This window comes from Maylandia zebra, linkage group LG7 (assembly GCF_041146795.1).
Source record: "Maylandia zebra isolate NMK-2024a linkage group LG7, Mzebra_GT3a, whole genome shotgun sequence".
NCBI classification, from domain to species: domain Eukaryota; kingdom Metazoa; phylum Chordata; class Actinopteri; order Cichliformes; family Cichlidae; genus Maylandia; species Maylandia zebra.
In genome coordinates, this window is record NC_135173.1 from 36,537,420 (window position 1) to 36,556,752 (window position 19,333).

General features: G+C 37.4%; 1 protein-coding gene across 5 annotated transcripts in view; it reads left to right on the forward strand.

Moving 5' to 3' along the window:
• Window positions 1-18,874, forward strand: part of whrna (whirlin a) — a 232,820-nt gene extending 213,946 nt beyond the window's left edge. For 4 of the 5 annotated variants that reach the window (XM_076886312.1, XM_076886309.1, XM_012917469.4 and 1 more), the window contains one exon: window positions 4,353-5,256. In XM_076886312.1, coding sequence (XP_076742427.1) covers window positions 4,353-4,535 — 183 coding nt within the window. In that variant the 3' untranslated portion in view covers window positions 4,536-5,256. Of the gene's footprint in view, window positions 1-4,352; window positions 5,257-12,878 lie in introns of those variants that run through there. The other variant, XM_076886310.1, reaches the window with a different exon arrangement.
• The last annotated feature ends 459 nt before the right edge of the window (window positions 18,875-19,333 follow it).

The window sequence follows — 19,333 nt, forward strand, 5'->3', positions numbered from 1 at the left end:
CACTTGGTATTGTGTGTGTGTGTGTGTGTGTGTGTGTGTGTGTGTGTGTGTGTGTGTGTGTGTGTGTGTGTGTGTGTGTGTGTGTGTGTTAAAGGGTAAAGGCAAAGGGCAGAAACAGCAAATTACACAGCACCTTTTTATCTAAAAGGTAGAAGTCATAGGCTCATTTCAAATACTTAATGTTCAGTTTAATGCTGTGGCTAAATAGAGTTGCAGTTATATTTCCCACAAAGACTTTTTCATTTATAGCATATCTGTCATATTTAAAAATACTCAAAATTCTGAGCTCCCAGCTATGCGGAGTGACAGAAAAATTCTGAAAGCTTTGCTTGAAATGGCAGGTTAGTCACCTCTAAAGAAAGGTTTTACTTGTGGCTGTGAATGCATATATCTGTCTGCCATGATAATTTGCAAGCCAACAAATCTTGCTCTAGTTCAGGACTATATGCCACACTAATCATTTTCTAAACACAGACAATGAGACAGTTACAATTTTAATATCAGTGCTAGGAGCAGCTACAGACTCCAGTCTACTCTCCAGTCAAAGCTGTCTCTCAGCCTCCCACTCCACAGAGGTGGTGATTGAAATAAAAAAAAAAGGTGGCTGATTGCAAAGGAAGGGATAAAAGGATTGGAAATCAGCACATTCAAAATCAAAAGCAGGCTGGAAGAAAGGACAGCAAGTGTGAGTAAAGGACACAAAAAAGTGAGAGCAGTGTTAATAAGGAGAAGAAGGATGAGGAGGATTTGTACAGATGATAAACTGGAGGTTTGGTGGGTAGATCCTGTATTTGGGTATTTGTGTGGGTGTTTCAAAAGTGATTGTTAGGAGGGTTGCAAAGGGATTTGAAGCACTAGTAGCTGTGCTAGTGCTACAAATCTCCCAGACAAGTATTCTCTACCCTTCAAATGTCTTGCTCTCGCTTTTCTTATGTCTTATGTTCCTTTTTTGTGTTTTCCTCAAAGAAGAACAAAGTTTTGTTTCACATTCATCTCTTTGGTTATTGTACAATCCTCAATAGAAGTTTCATGTGCATTCATTCAGTGAGAGAAAAAAAGACACCAGGTCCTTAATAAACAGGAAAATCTCAGATAGCACTTGTTTTGCTTGAATGGATTTTTCTGCATCATGCATCATCGGGCGTTGTGTTGGTCCATCGTAGGCTCCTGAAGCTCAGCTTATCAGGAGAGCTCTCGTATTAAAGAGATAAACAGTACAAGTCTTATTTTTTATGCATTTTTGCTTAGCTCAAATATTAAACTAAGCTTTCGAAAGAAATGAGCAAGTGGTGTCTTATCACTTTTCAAGACGGCCAGCACTGCAGCTGTTTTGTACTTCCATTCAGCCGCCACTCTGATATGCAAGCCAGCAGGCCTTCAGCCCCGGATGGTCTGTGATATCGAAGGTTTCATAAGCACAGAGAGCAAGGAAGTTCAACTTAAAAGATGCAACCACTCAAAAGGTTTGACCCCAAACTATTTCTTTTTAACCTCAGACACTTCTCCAAGAGAGTAATAAACATGAAAAAGTGCCTCATTGCAGTGGCTAATAGCAAAGGAAGTAGGTGCTTTTTCTTGCATGGGGAGCCCCAGTGGAGCCATTGGACACAAGGTTAGAGCTCATTTCATGAGAGAAGTTTAACTCAGCTAAAGATAAGTTAAATTATTCATGCAAATCAATTTTTAAAATCAAGTCGAAGTTATTTCTGAAACTAATTAGCACATTTTCAGCACAGTGGTTCACTTGGGTTATTACCTTTAAGACAAAACCACAAGCTTTATGATACCCTTGCTACATCCCTGAACAATAATGCTATATAGCTTCACAGTTATTTACAGACATTAATATTAAGGCAGCCTTAAGGTCACTTGTAACAAAGCGAAAGGAGACTTCCACATGCTCAGGTTTCAAGGTGGAAAAGAAGGCTGTGAAAAGTTTGCTCTGTCACCCGGGGAATGCTAACTCGATGTTATTAGGCCCTTGAGCAAGGCACACAACCTCAGTACTTCTCACAGTCAGGACCAAGCATCAGAATGATAAATTTGCTCTGGAAATAAAATTAAAAAAATGTTTTTAGCTTTCCACTTGGCATCCACCTCACCCAGGGGAAAAATGCAGGCATCACATCAGAGCAGGTACCCTGTACAATGGACACTCTCTGCAGTATTGAAAGTAAACACTGTGGAGTCATAATACGGCAAACCTCTGGCTTATGTGTTTCGTATCTCTCTGGGCACCGGGGCTGTCATCTTAGGTCACTTCAATCACAAATACAGAGGATGAAGTGACGACAAAAACACTGCTGCTGGCTGGCCTTTCCACTTGTTATCAGTCCCCATCACCGCTCATTGAAGCGACAGCTCTTTATCACAGCCATCTTCACATTATGATGACCAAGTGCTCCCCTAACACTGAGTAATTGTTGTAGCTTAAATAACCAACATGATGATGCAGCCCTTGTCTGGAAAGAAATATTGATGTTTTTAGCTCTCATAGTCACATATAATGAGGTCACCTAGCAGGGTCACAGGAAGAAAGACATAAAACTGGTGGTTTTTTTTGTTGTTTTTCTTTAAGATGAAAACTATTTTCAAAATGCATCCTGTTATGTTTGGCTTTAAAGAATTCTTTTTGGATTTTGATGCTCTGCAATCATTTTGTTATAGTGAGGTAATAAGCTGGTGACAAAAAGGTAATCATGTACAGCAGAACAGTCTTTACCTAAACTCAGATAAAGTGAATAACAGCACTCCCTGACTGCACCAGCCTCTCCAACAATTCATAATGTAGAAGCTCCTCAGAAAGTCCAAGGCATTTATCTGACATCTGAACTCCTATTTTAATCAAACACCTGCAAAATGAACAAGTTTCATCAGTGGTCCCAAACAATCCATTGACAAGATCCCAGTGATAGATACCACATATCCTGAGTCCATTTGTCAGCAAGCTGAGGTGTGTTAGCTGGCGCAAGATGAAGCTACACAATATTAGACAGGTCGTTCTGATATTCTGGCTATCAAATATGTAAAAGAGTAGAAATGTGTCAAAAACAGAAAATAATAGCCAGGAATGCGATGAAGCAAAGCTATTTAGTATAGTGGTGAAATAATTTCATAATAATGTGGATACATACTAACAATTATATTAATCTGTGAAGTTGGATTTGGTTATAAATAAAAAAAAATGAAGGTATAAATTTATAAACTGAATATTATAATTATGCCCTTTATCCTCTCATATTCCCAACTTACCTATTGTTAAAACCAAGCTACTATTACTTTATTACTAGACTGAGATTCTTCAGTGCACCTAATAGCTGACTGCATGACACTGGAAGCTGATATTTTTTTGACAAAACATGCACTAAACAGTAACAGGGACAGTTTGTAGAGACAATAGATCATAAAACAAAGACCATGAAATCATGTCATGTCTTGTGCATGCAGAGTGTTTTATACATTTGTATTAATATTTTTATAATATTTTCAACTTTTTTTGATAGAAAAACATCTTAATGCCTGTATTTTATATGATTGGGTGTGTTTATGCTGATTAAATACTTTTTCTCATATTTATGCTGCCTTATTTACATTTTATTTGGTACCGAAACAATTTAAATGACTTTGGTGTAAGTGAACGGCAGTAATTATCATCAACTCTAGGAAGCTTTTTAAACCTGGTAAAGTAAGTGGTAAAGTAACCCTGTTTGGCAGGTTAGAAACAAATATATTCTGGCTGGCTGAAGAGTAAAGCCAGTTTAAATCACTTTCATAAACTCTGACCATATAAAAAGCAAATAAATGTTGCTTTTTGGAATAGACTTGAATCTGAAGCTTTTGTGTGGCTTAATTATCTAAAATAATGCCTTTTCTATTCATATTTATTAAATATTTTACATATATAACCTCATGTATAATTTGACTTGACTTATTATTAGTCATTATGGAGATTTAAAGCCCAATTTCAAGATTATGTCTCTGTCATTCTTTTTTTTAGAAGTTAAAATTCATATAAATAACACTTTCAGACTGCAAGGCTTGTCCAAGGCTGCCTATTCTGCATTTGCTGGCAAATATCATTCACAGAAATATTATCCAGGAGGAAAAAGAAGAGTATTCACAGTGCAGCTTCAGGTCCAGAAAATTCAGAGACAAAAATTTAACAAATTTATTCCTGAATTTTATTTTACCATTATTACCTTAGAGGAATTTCTGTTCTCCTTGACTCTTTTAAGAACAAATATATTAGTACAAGTGTTTCCCACAAGAGGCCGATTTATTTTGGATGTAATCATGGCGGGTTTTAAATAAGATCTCCCTAAAATTCCCCTCTCTTTCTCTGTCTCTCTCAGAGGGGTGGTTCAGCTCATAACTGCGGCCAGCTGAAGGTGGGACAGATTATACTGGAGGTAAACGGGGTTTCCCTGAGGGGCCGCGAGCACAGGGACGCAGCGCGCCTCATCGCCGAGGCCTTCAAGACCAAAGACAGAGACTACGTAGACTTCTTGGTGACTGAGTTCAATGTGGCACTATAGCTGAGTGGAAGAGGAGGGAGTACGATGACGAAGGTAGCACCAAGAGAAGAGGACTTCAAAGGGGTGATGATGCAGAAATATTCAAGTATTCTATTGATTTATATGGCACAACTCTTGGATAAACCTAAACAAACCACCAACTGATCTGAGCCCTTCTCCTTTCTCGGAAAACCCACTCTTGAATTTACAAGGCATTACTTTCACCGTGGACTTTGTCCAGGATTCTCCTCAACTTGTTACCTCCCCACTGTGAGACATTATGCGCTGCAGTGGAAAACCTGTACCTTTTGTGTTAAACCGTGTGGATTTCTGGAACTTCTCATAACACTCCCATGTCTCATGCTAACTTTATTTTACTTACTTTCTGCTTTTAACTGAGACAACTGCACATCTAAGATAAACTGATTGCTTGGCTTTACAAGTTTGGATTTGTATATGTAAAAATGGACAAATGTAGATACAGATGCATATATAATGTACACATAAAAGTACTCCTATAGAATTAAAAAAGAACCTGTAACCTCTGTCGCATCATCTATATATCTAAATATATCTGAAATATGGTGATGATTTGAGGACAATACATGAATCCACAAGTTTTACAGAATAACGGTGACCATCAGCAAAATACCATCCTTTCACAAAGAGGAAATGGGGGGGGGGGGTGTTCTTGTCATACTGACAAAAATAGAAATAAAATACCGATATTTGTTTACTCCGACATGAACCCTGACTTTGCATTTACACACCTCTCTTTATATCTGTGTTTAAAACTCTGCCTTCACATTAGGACGGCCAAATTGGAAAATATTATCCATCCACAGTACGATATGCAAAAACGGGATTCTGCATCATATTCAAAACCTCTGTGGAGGACTTCTACTGTGTTTTATTATATCCAATATCATAATTTAATTGGTATGTTTTTCTCTCCTGAATTAGGTTATTATAGTGACTTGAGTGGAGCTCATAAATGCTACTTGTTAACCGGGTGAACAGTAGTAGCGTTTACTGCTCAGGGGCCAATAAAAATCACAAACAGCTGGTGTGTCAGCCAAAACAACATTACTATCTAGAGCTGTCAGCCAATAATTAGACATTTTTTCATCATTGCACGATGGAAAAATGTTAGTTGTGATGTGTTTAGAGTCTGATATGACTCTAAACACATCACGATTATATTTGGACATAACAGCAGCAGAGTTGGTTGCACTGCTGTAGGAGTGAGCCAAGGGTGCCTGCTGCTTAACGTTTGATTACTCCCAACATTTAAAACTGATTTGATCTTAATTATTTTTAAATGCACTTTTTCATAGACCAATGACTGTGACAATTATGTTGTTTATCTTTGACTCCTTCACAATAAAAGTCGCTCTTTGTTTCACCTTTTTAATGGTGTTAGCATCTGAAAGAGAAAATGTTCACTTTGCCTTAGGAGTAATTTACATCAGCGAGATGATCATTACTTAATATGAATATGAATCAAAGCCGCCCTACGGATTAACACAGCCTGTAAAATTGCAAATACATACTTTAGATTTTTAAACAAATGTGTCAGAGTCCAGCTTTAAAGACTATAGCGTTGCTACAGTTTATCTACACACTCATAAATCAGACCTTACTTCTGCAAGTAACAAAATAAAAATACCTCATTATTGCAAGTATCTGTACATTACTTCAGTATTTATTTTCACGTTCTACTCTTTACCTGGGTTGTTACGTGAGGTTTAAGACATTTGAGGGGAGTATTTCCTGTCACTGTGCGTCTTCAAACATCAAACTGCCTTGAACCTATTTGGGTTGAACAATAACATATAAATGGCAATCCATGTGGGGTATCCAGAGAGGCAATTCTGGTGCAGAGATCATCAGTATACACACAAACTGCACCACTAATTCACTCAGAGATGGAGAAAGATGGAGAAAACACAGGATGGGAGAAGAAGAAAGAAATTATTATTATAAGGTGATATTTAAAAGGCTGGAAATTTAAAATGTCCATTTAATGTCCTTATTTATTTTAGAGTTGTTGTTTTATTAACAGATATACATGATTTGTTGCTCAGTTTATGTCTCTTTTTTTCATATTAGTGTAGGGTAGTAGTTTACACATTTTCCTAACAGCAAAAGATCCCCATTTGATTCTGGGAGGAAACACCAATCCCTTGGGGGTAGTGTCAGGAAGCATCCAAATCTGCCAAATCAAGCATGTAGAGCTACCCGCTGTGGTGACCCCTTGCCACAAATTGAGGTGTACAAACTTTTTGTTACTCAGAGGTTGCGTGAAAGGCAGTTTAGTGCAGGTTACAGTGGTTAGTTGAAATACTTTGTCCGTCTGTTGCAGAGTAGGCTGTGGTCTTCACGGTCAGTGTGAGGTTGAGATGAGTAGCAGATATCACATTAAATTTAAGTTGAATTACACTTTCGTATTAGCTTTATTCTAATATAAAGGTGTGTATGAGATGGAAATCAGCCGTGATAGCTCATTGAGCTTTGGTTTATAACTTGTTGAAGGCAGTTGGCTAAATCCATGAGCAGCAGCCGCTGATCACAGCCTGTATACTAAATCTACTGGACCACACAATGGAAATGGTTGCTAAGTGACTATTTCCCCATGCTGCACCCACACCTGCTGAATCCCACTTTAACTCTCGACTATACAAATGTTTCTGTTTAGGTGCAGAAACAGTCACCTATCTACATTTGTTAGTTTGTAGTACTGTAGCTACTTTTTTAAAATTCCCATTACTTTTGTCTCCTTTGTCTATATCGCAGAATTAGAATAGAATAGAAGCCAGAATGAAGTTTGCATTTCCTTGTTTTGTTTTAATAACGAGCTTCAGCTTTTCCACTTTTACTTGAGTAAAAAAGTTGAATCAGTACTTCAGCTTTTATCAGAGTACCTTTTAACACAAGGATCTGTACTTGTGACAAATGTGTGCACCTTTGCCATCTCTGCCTGCAAAAGGATTCTGGAGCTCCCCGTTTATGTTCCCAAAACTCTGAATCAAAGATATGTTTTTCAGATTTGGCTAGCTTAGTGTGGAGGTATTCTCAAAGATCATGAAATCCCCTCTCGGATTGCTCAGTTTTTCTTCTGCTTTCCCCCCCACTGAATAACAATTGATGATTTTATTTCATAATTTCAGAGTTATAATTATTTTCACCCAGGGGGGCCTTGCTGAAGCCATGGTCGGTGCAGTAATTATTCCCAAGGAGGGAGTAATGGGACATTTAGAGGACGACACTGCCAAAGATTTCTGTAACGCTCCTTTGCACTTGTGGTTGGATGCACAGTCACATTTTATCCATTTATAGAAAAGCAATTAGGAGATAAGCAATGACATAGAGTGAGAGATGGAGTGAGAGAGAATGACAATGAGGGAGTGACTGAAGTAACAAATGAGATGCACTTGTTGTTGTGGAGATGCTCTGCTTCCTCACAGGAAGAGTGCAAGCGTGGGGAGGATGTACAGCAAACATCCTGCATGTGTCACTCTAGAGACTCACATTAGGCTGCAGGTAGAAACTTGGAGTGATTACAGTAATTAATCCAAGTGCTCTGTGTGTGAACGTGTGATCGTTAAGCGTTTTATGCAATTGATGTGTCTGCCTGCAGATACCGCATGAAATTATGGAAACAAGAACATTTTGAAAACAAAGAGACAGCAAATAAAGACACATGTAAGCGCCATCAAGGGAGCTGTTGGACGAGACACAAACAGGGGAGCCGGAGTCTGGTAGTCCGGGCTTTTTAGAAGAATGCCAACAGTGCAGCTCTGTGAGAAATGGCTGTCAAAGATGCCCGATTCATTCTGGACACAAACGGAGAATAGAGAGCATTGTGTTCATGCTTTGATTTTACAACATATCCTTGTGTGTCAACCTTCAATGAATCATCATGAAAAAAATATTTGTTTTAATCTCATATCTATGTTTGTACTTGTAAATATGACACCAATATATATTATGGGGCAAAAAATAAGAGGCTGAAGTCTGATTAAATACTTGGACTGCCTGAAGATCCTTTTTTGTTGTGACAATAAAACTTCAAACATTAGCTGATCTCTATTTTTATGCTTTACCTATCTGTTTTTTTTAAAGGCTTATTAAAAATGCACTTTTCAAGAAGATTGGTCCTAAGAAAAATCCACTAGATATAAAGCTATTTTTCCTCAGAACTCCTCAAGAAGCTACAGTTCTTACATTTGCTCTGAAGAGAATCATTCTGAGTAAAGTTTTAATCCATCTAAACATATCTCTCATTTTAGCTCTGGTGTAGTCTACATCAATTTCTTTATCTCTGTCTGGCTGTGAAGCTGCTATATGTCCCTTTTCTTTTCTTTTTTTCTTTTCTTTTTTGGATTGTTTATACCAGCTCATCTTTAGATATCCTGCAGTAAAAAAAGTCTTAATGAGAGCCATTACTGTATTACCAAATACAGAATTATTATTGCATTGTGTTGCCATAATAAAATAGAACTGAGTATGGGGAGTTATTGTTTTCTAAAAACGACAGTGACAAAAATATGACCGTTTTCATATGTCATGTTTTCTTTAATAATAAAAAGCTTTATGCTGATACTAAAACTGTCTGATTAGCTGGTAGTTTATTTTTGTTTTGTTTTTTTAAATGTCCCAAGATCTTGAATCTCTAATGATGAAAAATGTATCCCATGGCTTTACAAAGCTGCTCACAAAGATGAAACAACAAGTTGTTGTTGTTTTTTTTTAAAGAAACTGGAGGGAAGTAAAAATAACTAGAGCTTTGTGAGAGTTCTGAGATCAGTCGGGGGCAAAATAAACACAAACAGACTTGGCCAGAGTATAGGCATGGATGTGGTTTCACTGCTTGGGCGTGTGGAATGAATAAACCAAATGCTCAGTGTCAATCATACAAAAAAGAAAAACCTGGCTTCTCAGTAAATGTGGTTTTCAAATTAAATGAGCTAAAACAAGACACACAAAGGTGATATCACTACAGATTTACTTGAAATTATATTTCTGCAACCCTTCATTTTCTAACCATTTGTGTTTAGATGTACCTTGGGATAGCTGTAATAAGATATAGGTTGAGGTGGATGAACACATCCTAGAGGATGTGTATTATATTAAAGTTCATGACAGTACAATTAGAAAAAGACTAAACAAGTATGACTTCTATGGAAGGGTTTCCAAGAGAAAGCATATTCCCTTTATGAAGAGCATTGTAGCAGAGCTTAGATTTGCAAAGTTACATCTAAGAAAATCACAAGAACAATGTCCTTTGAACAGACAAGAATAAAATAGAGATGTTTGGCCATAATTCACATCACAACGATCCCAAGAATGCCAGCAAATCTACACAAGACGTCTAATTACATTGATGGAAAAGATAACACAGATGCAAATACATTACCTTAAAAATATAAAGCTGCGATTGCACTTTTCTTGTATAGATACATATTTTCTATGAGACAGGATTGTCTGCACCCACGTCATCTGAAGCATTGTTAAGATAAAATGATAAAACTTTGGCTTTAAACTGAAGCACGTTTGCCAAAAAAAAAACTTAAGTGCATCTCTAGCAATAATCCAAATTTGGCTGGTAGGAAATCTATCAACCATTCATCTGCTCATTTGAAAATATGTCAAACTAGGGAAACTTAGTTTATTTTGTAATCACATAAAATCTTTTACATTCAGACTTTTTAACTATGACTCTTCAACAGTTAAAGCTGTGACAGTTACAAGTGTGTTTTTGGAAATGCTTGATGAAAACTTAGTGAGCTACTACAGTGTGTTAAGATGTGGCATCTGAGGGAAATGTGGAAAAGCTCTTTAAGATTGTTCAGGCTTTAGAGTGTGTCCATTAATCCACCAAGTTCGTCTGAGTACATCCTAACTTAATTTGGATAAAAGCTAAGTATAAATATTTGAAAATAGATGTATAAAGAAAGAATGTACTGTAGAAAGTGCAATGAAATACAGGGTATTTGTCCTTTTTGTGTCATCATACACTCCAAAAATAAATAAATAAATAAAATAAAATAAATCTGTGCCCTCTCTTAAGATGTTGGAACCTGTAAACCACAAAAATAAATTAAATATTTTACTGGACGGTTTCACCCAGGCAATTAAAATCTCAAAAGAAGGCGTCTCCTTCATGTATTTGATCTCTAACAGTTTGTATCTAGCTCTGCTGTATTAAGTCTAACCTGCACAGTTGAGGCACTTTACAGGGTCTTTTAGAAGTTTTCCAAATTATCTTGGAAATCTTTCCATTGGCCAATGGAAGGATTGATTTCTGTGTTCTTTTCCAATAATAGATCCAAGTGAATAAATGAGACTGCATTTAAACCTTACCCACCCAGAAAAAAAGCAGTACTTAATGTTTTCTCCAGGCAAAACTGTTTTATTGTTTTATTTGCTGTTTTGCATTTAGTAGAACATCTTTAACCCTAATCAAGGTCCTAATTCTGTAAAATGTTTTTACAGGACCTTTATGTAGTCCTTAAAAACCAAGTATATCCTCACTGCTTCCCTAGAAATAAAGAATATAAGCCAGGTGCTGCTGATCAAATGCCTAAACTGATAATCAGCAAGTGTGACTGCCTCTAATAGAAAGAACACTTTGGAAATTTGCCAGTCTGGAGTATTCAGGAGTGTGTTAGCACAGTGCTATAATCATCACAGGGGTGGATGCCTCAGTAAATTCATGTTCAGTGTCAAATATACAAAAAAGAAAACAAAAAAACAAAAGAGCTGCACCTCAAACTCTGTAGGCCTTTAGAAAAAGACTGACCAAGTGTGACTATGAAAAGAACATGGTAGCATGCTTAGGTTTGCAAACTTGCATCTGATCAAACCACAAGACTGCAGTGGTCCAGTCAAAGTCCAGATCTCAATAGCTGTGCATGAACAAATGCGCACAAACCCCAAACAACAGAAGCAACATTGTAAAGAGGAGTGGGCCAAAATCATGACGTGAGACACTGATAAAGTCACACAGAAAACGAGTCCTACAAGGTTAAATTTATTGAATTCCAAACCATATTGGCATAAACAGTATAAGCTTGATATCTGCACAGTTTTGTTAATTTATTTTTGATGATTTCAGGGATGGTTTGATGGTTGGAGTTTTCTCTGTATTATTTGGGCGTCTTTACCTTTACTATAAAGCACCTTTGTGGGGACCGCTGTTGTGATTTACCCCTGTATAAATAAAAGTGAATCAATATATCACCATCTGCATACAGAAACACCTTCACTGACAGCAGTAGCCTGATGTACAAAAGACCTAACCTAAACATATCTCCTTCTTTGGTCCTGTGTATTCATTTAAAGAAGGTTGTGGAAGAGTTTTTACCAAATCAACCCTGTCATGATATAAATGGTAGGCTGGTACGTATATAGGACGTCTAGTATAAGTCTCATTCATCTAATCACACACACACACACGCAGCACTTTTCTAGCACTCTCACAAACCCTCATATGGATGCATCAGGGGAAACTAAGTTCTATCTTAGTTTTATCAACTAAGAGCTATTCACAGCCCAACATAAACTGAAAAAGACAAGCTGCATCAGTGTGAATGTGTGCAAATGACTGATTGTGTGTGAATGACTATGAGGTAGGTTAGAGATGGAAACAGCCTATTGTGGAAGTAGTTGCAGACATAAAGATGACTCATACCATCAGAGAGAGGACGAAAGAGGGAAAAGAAAAGGCCACAAATTTAACAGCAAATATTAAAAATAGTAAATCTGTCTGGTAACAATGACATACAATAGCTCTAATGATGTAGAATTTGCCTAGATCTGCTCTCTTAAGTCTATATAACTAAACTACAGAGTATTTGCTTTCCTCCTAAGGGATTATCTGATTTTACAAGAATTTTAGAAGAACATCATTACCATAAAATACCCACTGCCTAACCTTTTTCATGTTTTCCTACAAAAGCCTCTTGAATTTAAAGGTTTTAAAGGATAAAAAGAAAAAAGCCAACAATTTGTCCATTTCTCACTTGCTGTTGGCTGTTGCACTTTAATAGCTGTCTAGCTTTTTATCTCAAAGATATAGTTCTAGAAAAGTACAGTATATAAATTTTGATATAATATAATTTTAGAATATGCAAGTATTGTATATGTTTTTACTGAACTGCAGTAAATAATATGGTTTTAAAAATTGCTGTGTGATTTCTAATGTGATCTTGTTTAGAGGCCATAATTATATTAAACAAACGTTTAAACCATATTTTAAGTGCAAGATCTGAACATTTTTCATGACTTAACCCCCCATGTGTTATACAGGTGTCAGCAGCAAGCTCGACCTTCTCTTTAATATTCTGTTTGATATTAAAGGGCCATCCAGGAGGAAGCGATGATGGAGAGAAATGATGGCAGCAGATGACAGCACCATTAATCAGAAGTCGAGACTGAAAGGTGCTGGCCTTGGCTCCGACATGAAACTCCAGAGCTCACGCGCTGACTTGCTGCTTATGGTGTGGCTATGCACAACACTACGCCCCTCTCCTCTCCTCTGCAAATGTCAGACTCATATCGTTGCCAGCACCGCCTGTTGACTTTATTGATAATGTTTATTTGTTTCAGTGAGTGTGCCTCTGGCTTTATTAGCTGCACAAGTGGATTTTGTTGGTGTTCACTTTCTCTTCCTGCTCTTCAGCTGCATCTTTTTGTTTCCCAGTCAGCCCAGCTTTGTACCTGCTCCCTGCATGTTAATGAGAAGTGTTTGACCTGCTCTTTACACAGAAAGTGTGTTTAATTTTTCAATTAAGATAACTGAACAAAACCTGTCAACCTGTGCGCTTTTATTTTGAGGTGGGAGACATTACTGGTTTACGTCAATGGCAGGTATAAGTCGGGACAGTTGCAACAGTCAAAACCCTCGAAGCAAATTCTAATTTAGACTCGTCTTGATAATCAGGTAGACAGCAGGTACTCTCGAAAACATATCAAACTGATCAGGAAAGCGCTGCTCATAGGGGACTGAGCTACTGGTTGGGTATTTTGCTCTAATATTTTAGGGTCTTTTTTGAATTAGCCATATATAAATAAATTAAAATTGAACCGAACTAAAAACTCTTTGGTTAACTTAAAAGTATTTTTTTAATTAGTTTTATGTTTTAATATTGTCCTCTATATGAATTTATCTAATATAACTTCTATCTGTTGCCATTTTACTGACTTCTAAGGAACACCGTTACTGTAGCTTGTGTCAGACTTGTTGTGCCCACTAGGGCCAAGTGTTTTGTTATGAGTAATAGGGTGGGAATGGCTGGGATCACTATGCAGTCCAAATGCCACTACGTGTTTATGTCATTTCCTATAATGAACACAACAGGTAAATATACACTCACAGGGCACTTTGTTAGGTACACCCATCCAAGTGCTCCTAAACTCAAATAGCTAACCAACCAATCGCATGGAAGTACCTCAGTGGATTGAGTAGTAGTACCACACATGTGGAATTGGTCAAGATGACCTGCTGAAGTTCAAACCAATCCAGTGAATAGCAGTTGGTGACAATGTCAAGTTTTCAGAGGTCAGGGGTGAATCGCTAAAATGCTTTAAGCTCATGGTAAGGCAAAAGTAACTTTAAAAAAACCACTTGTTACAATCAAGGTATGCATAAGAGCATCTCTGAATGTGCATCATGTTGAACTTTGAAGAAAATGAGCTCCAGCAGCAGAAGACCATACCGAGTCCCACTCCCTTCAGCTAACAACAGGAAACTGAGGCTACAGTTCACAAGATCTCACCAAACAATAGAAGACGGAAAGACTTTCACCTGGTTTCATGGTTCTTGACTTCTGCTGTGACATTCAGATCATAATCTCAGAATTTGGTGTAAACAACACAGAAGCAACCTGCCTCGCATCAATGATTCAGGCTGGTGGTGGTGGTGTAATCCATGAAGGGTATTTTCTTAGTACATTTTGGGCCTTTTAATACCAACCGAGCATGTTTTAAACACCACTGGTCACCTGAGTATTGTTGCTGACCGTTCACCCCTTATGATCACAGTGTACCCATCTACTAATGACAGTTCCCAGCAGGATAATATACCATCTCACATACTGGGTTCTTGACCATGACAGTGAGTTCATTGTGCTCAGATGACCTCTATACACTCACAGATCTCACTCACAGAGCAATCCTGTCGATGTCCAGCCAACTAATCTGCAGCAACTGTGTGATGCTATCAAATCAATATGCTTGAGGAGTGCTACCAGCACCTGTTGGGAGTACATTATAACACAAAGAAAAGCTAATGATGAACAAAATGAAACAAAATGACTTGTTGCATCTGTTGGGTTACGTGACAAAATTGGCTCTTTTAGACTTTAATGGGGTTTTTTTTCCCAAAAACACAGGTTTATAATTCACATGCACTGCAGATGTGATAAAATCTGTTGTGAAAGAACAACAAAGCAGAAAAAAGGAGCACAAATCACACATATATCCTTTTTTTCCACTCTCACTAAATTATAGAGACTGAATAGAATCTGCACACTGACTTTTCTACACGTAAAGAAGAGTTAATAACTGCTATTCAGTAAATACGACCAAAGATAATAATGCTGTAATATGACTGGAGGCCTACAGCTAAATAATACTACATATTGAAAAAGAGTACATGCTTTTGAAATACTGTGAAATGTGGTCTATTTTGCAGCTTGTCCTTAAGGCTGGGGTTGACTGCAGCATCTACATTATCTTGTTTAAACTATTTCAAATGATCTTAAACATTTTCTTCATACAATTTGCTCTGTGGCTGTTTCATGAAGTTTTAGCTTGGTCCTTTAGTTTTGATAAAAGGAAAGTTGTAGAGTGTCTATAACTTTAAAGCAAGGGTTTTAAAGTGGTAACTGACAAAATTGGCTAAAGACCATTTCCAGTTTAATGTGAAAGAACCTCTCTGGGCTGCCTGAAGCCTTGGCCTGAACTCAGTCTGAAACATGGATGAATGGAACATTGACTCTGTGAAACAGGCCACATCACTCAACATGAGGGCCGGGCAACACTCGTGCTCGTGTTGCTTTGAGACACTTAGCAGGCCGCTTCTGCTTCGTTCTGCGTGCTCGAAATAAATGCTCATGATTTTCGAAATGCTCAACGCAACAATTCCCTTGCTTTGGGTTATTTGCTTTTCTACATTTTTTGTGTGTCCAATAGATGTTGAGAAACTTATTAAGTCTCCATTGTTGAGTACACAATCTGTGTGCAGCTCTGAGAGTTCAAGGACAGAAGCAGAAGAAAAAAATCAATATAAACTAGCCTTAAAATTATGTTTTTGTGGCATCACAAAATTGTTTTTCACATTAACTCCGTTTAGCACCGTTCCCTTGACCCTCAAGTTAAGAGCCAAATTTGCATTTCTGATAATATGCACACAATCCTCCGATTTACTACTGTTACTGTTTTTGTAACAGTAGTATTACTGTTTTTGATGGTCTTCCTTTCCAAAGCAAAGATATAAAAGCAGCAAGAAAATGCAGTTATCTGTAATACACAAGCCTCTCTCAAGTTCAACAATACATTTGTTTGAATATTAATTTGAAAAATCATAAAGAGGTCACAAAGCCAGCAGCACTTGCAGCAAGTAAAACAACTTTATTGTTGGACCAAAGCATTTATTGGCTTTGCTGAAGTCGCACTGGAAGCAGGTGAACCCCTTCTTCAGTTAAAAAAACCACGGCTTTTATTTTGCTATTGGAACATCCTCTATTAAATTGTATTTGTAAACTGCTCACCTTTTTAGTGTTGTGTGAAAGCATGAGTATCCTGTTCGAGCAAGTGCTGCACAAATAGCAGAGCCCATCCTCAGCAAGCCGCAAATCCAATTCTGTCTCCAGCTGAGACTCATGAGAGCCTCGATAGCTCTGTTTAAGCTACTGATAATATAAATCTGGTAAATGATGTTACATCATAGTTTTGTTTTTCTTTTTTCTTGTAGGGGCAAAAATGTCAGTTAAATAAAGTGACCAATTTTTTATACTAAAAATAAAAAATGCCATGCACTCATACTTCCCAGGGTTATTGAGATATTTCCTGCTATTTCATTTGTCATTGTAACATCTGCATATTTCAATGATGAACTGTAATCAGAACACATCCCCTTGAGCATTGTGAAACAGTAATGGTAATACAAATTCCTAGAAGATGACAGATATTCAGCTACAACATGCCTGCTTCTAAGAAAGATTATGATTGAAAGTCCTCATGTCACCAGCTTGTGTGTCTGCCGTCAGATCTCAAAAGACGATTATAAGGTAGTGACTTGGTTTTGTTTGGTATATTTAACTTTTTTGTTATCTGAAAAAAAAACCCTCTTAAATGTATTTTCCTGGAAACAGGAAACATACAGGTAATCTCTCCTGGCAATTCTGTGCCAGGGACCACATAAAGCTCTGCCATTGTGCACCCTCTATTAAAACCAGAAAGCAATCTACCACAGTTTGTCTTTTGTTGCTGCTCCTTACCAAAGGGGATTATGGCTTTCCTTTTAAAAATAAAAGGTTTGTATTCAACAGATAATGTCAGAAGATATGAGATGGCTGGTCAATGTCAGTTTAATGGACAAATGTCTTTCTGTTTCTCTCGGTTTAGTCCCTCAGATCCTACAGAGAAGTCACTCTTATACATACAAACACCATGGGGAGAATTTTTATGCATGTTCTGATATACAGTACACTCTTTTGTCTTATATATGCAGACACCTTAAAATGACACCTTTGCGCTATTTTTTTTTTTTTTCCTGCACTGAGTCTCTCCAAGGGTTCAGAATAAGACTCATACCACAGAAGTTTTTTTGTTTTGTTTTTTATTTGCATTCTCAAGATGTTTCCAACTACTCATTAGCACCGAAATATGTGAATTAGTTTACAAATACAGACTAGGTAAGGCAGATGAAAAATATTAACTTCTACTGTACATATATATAGTACAGTAGAAGTCTTGTGCCACCCTTCATTTTGCCATATTTATTTAAATAGGTGAAGGGATTTATTGAAACATGTTACAACCAAATATATGTTGCATAGTTCCAGTTGACTTGGAATGCAATATTTGATATTACTGCCATTAATCTTCAACACAGCCTGAATTCTTATGAGCAAGGTTTCTTGCCATTTCTTTAGGTAGTCTTCGAGAATAGCTCTCCAGGCTTTTTGAAGGACATTCAAAGCTCTTCTTTGGATGTTGGCTTCCTTTTCCTCAGCTCTCTGTCAAAATGATCACACATTGCTTCAATAAGATTGAGGTCTGTGTTTCAGGAACGCCAGTGCATACCTGATAATGTTCTATTTTGTGTTTCTCTATCCAGATATGCATTTGAAGTGTGTTTAAGGTCACTGTCATGCTAAAAAAAAAAAAACTGTTTCCAATCAGATGCTTTTCAGATGGTATTGCATGGTGGATCAAAATCTGATGGTACTTTTCTGCATTCGTAATTCAGTCAGTTCAGTTTTGAAAAGATAAAAAAAACACAGGCTAAAAACACAGACCCAAACCATAACAGAGCTTCCACCATGTTTTAGAGATGGCTGTACTGTTTGCCTATTTCCTGAAATCCTTTGTATATACAGATGATCATTTGAGCAACAATTTTTACATTTTGATTTTTACATTTGGTGTCTGAAAAGGGCTGGGAAAATCATCAAAGACCCCAGTCACCCATCACATGGACTCTTCACCCTCCTGCCCTCTGGGAGGCGCCACAGGAGCCTCCGGACTAAGACCACCAGGTACCGGAACAGCTTCTTCCCCACAGCTGTCAGACTCCTGAACTCTGCCTCCTGACATCTGACCCACGTTAAACTCATGGACTGAACATACACACACCCACAATGGACAACTGTACCCTCAAACACAATAATAACATGGACTGAACCACCACTCACAACCACTAGCACTTTATATAGCCTCTGTAGGAATTATATCTCACTTATCTTAACTGCACTACTGTATAGCTCTGTGTAAATAATCATTCTGTACATTCGATAATCTTTAATCCTACAACTGTTTACAACTTGCATAGTTCCCATTTCTGTATAGCTGTATATCCCAGATTCTGTAAAGTTATTTATTTCATATTCTGTATAGTTTTTCATATTTATATCCTGTTCATATCCTGTACATAGCTTGTACTCACTACAGCCTGTACATACTTATAGTTATAGAATATTCACAACATACTTCATACCGTGTACATTATAACATACCATAATAGACCCATTTCTGTAATATACTCACATATCTATATTATTGCTAATATATATTGTAATATATCTATATCACTAAAGCACTTCTGGATGGATGCAAACTGCATTTCGTTGCCCTGTACCTGTGCATGTGCAATGACAATAAAGTTGAATTCTATTCTATTCTATTCTATTCATTACTCCATCATATCTGTTGTCACCAATTTCCAGTCTAGTTCTTGTGTAATTTAGCATACCTCTGGCTTTACAGCCATCCACCCACTGAGGCCTTTTCTAATGAGCCTTCAGCTAACAGTAGATGGATCAACTGAAGGGCTAGATGCATCTCACAGATTCTGTCAGATCCATCTATTCTCTGCTGCTCATCCTTATCAGGGTTGCAGGGGTAGCTCCCATAGGACTGGTGCAGGGTACACCCTGGCCAGGTATGGATATGCCAAGTTTTCAGCTAGTAGCTGTTTGGGAATCACCTTGTTGATGCAAAAAGTACTATTTAATGCATTCCACACTGTGTCATCTTTGGCAGTTTTCATGAATTGAGCTCAAGAAATGGGAAAAAAGATGTGTTTTTGT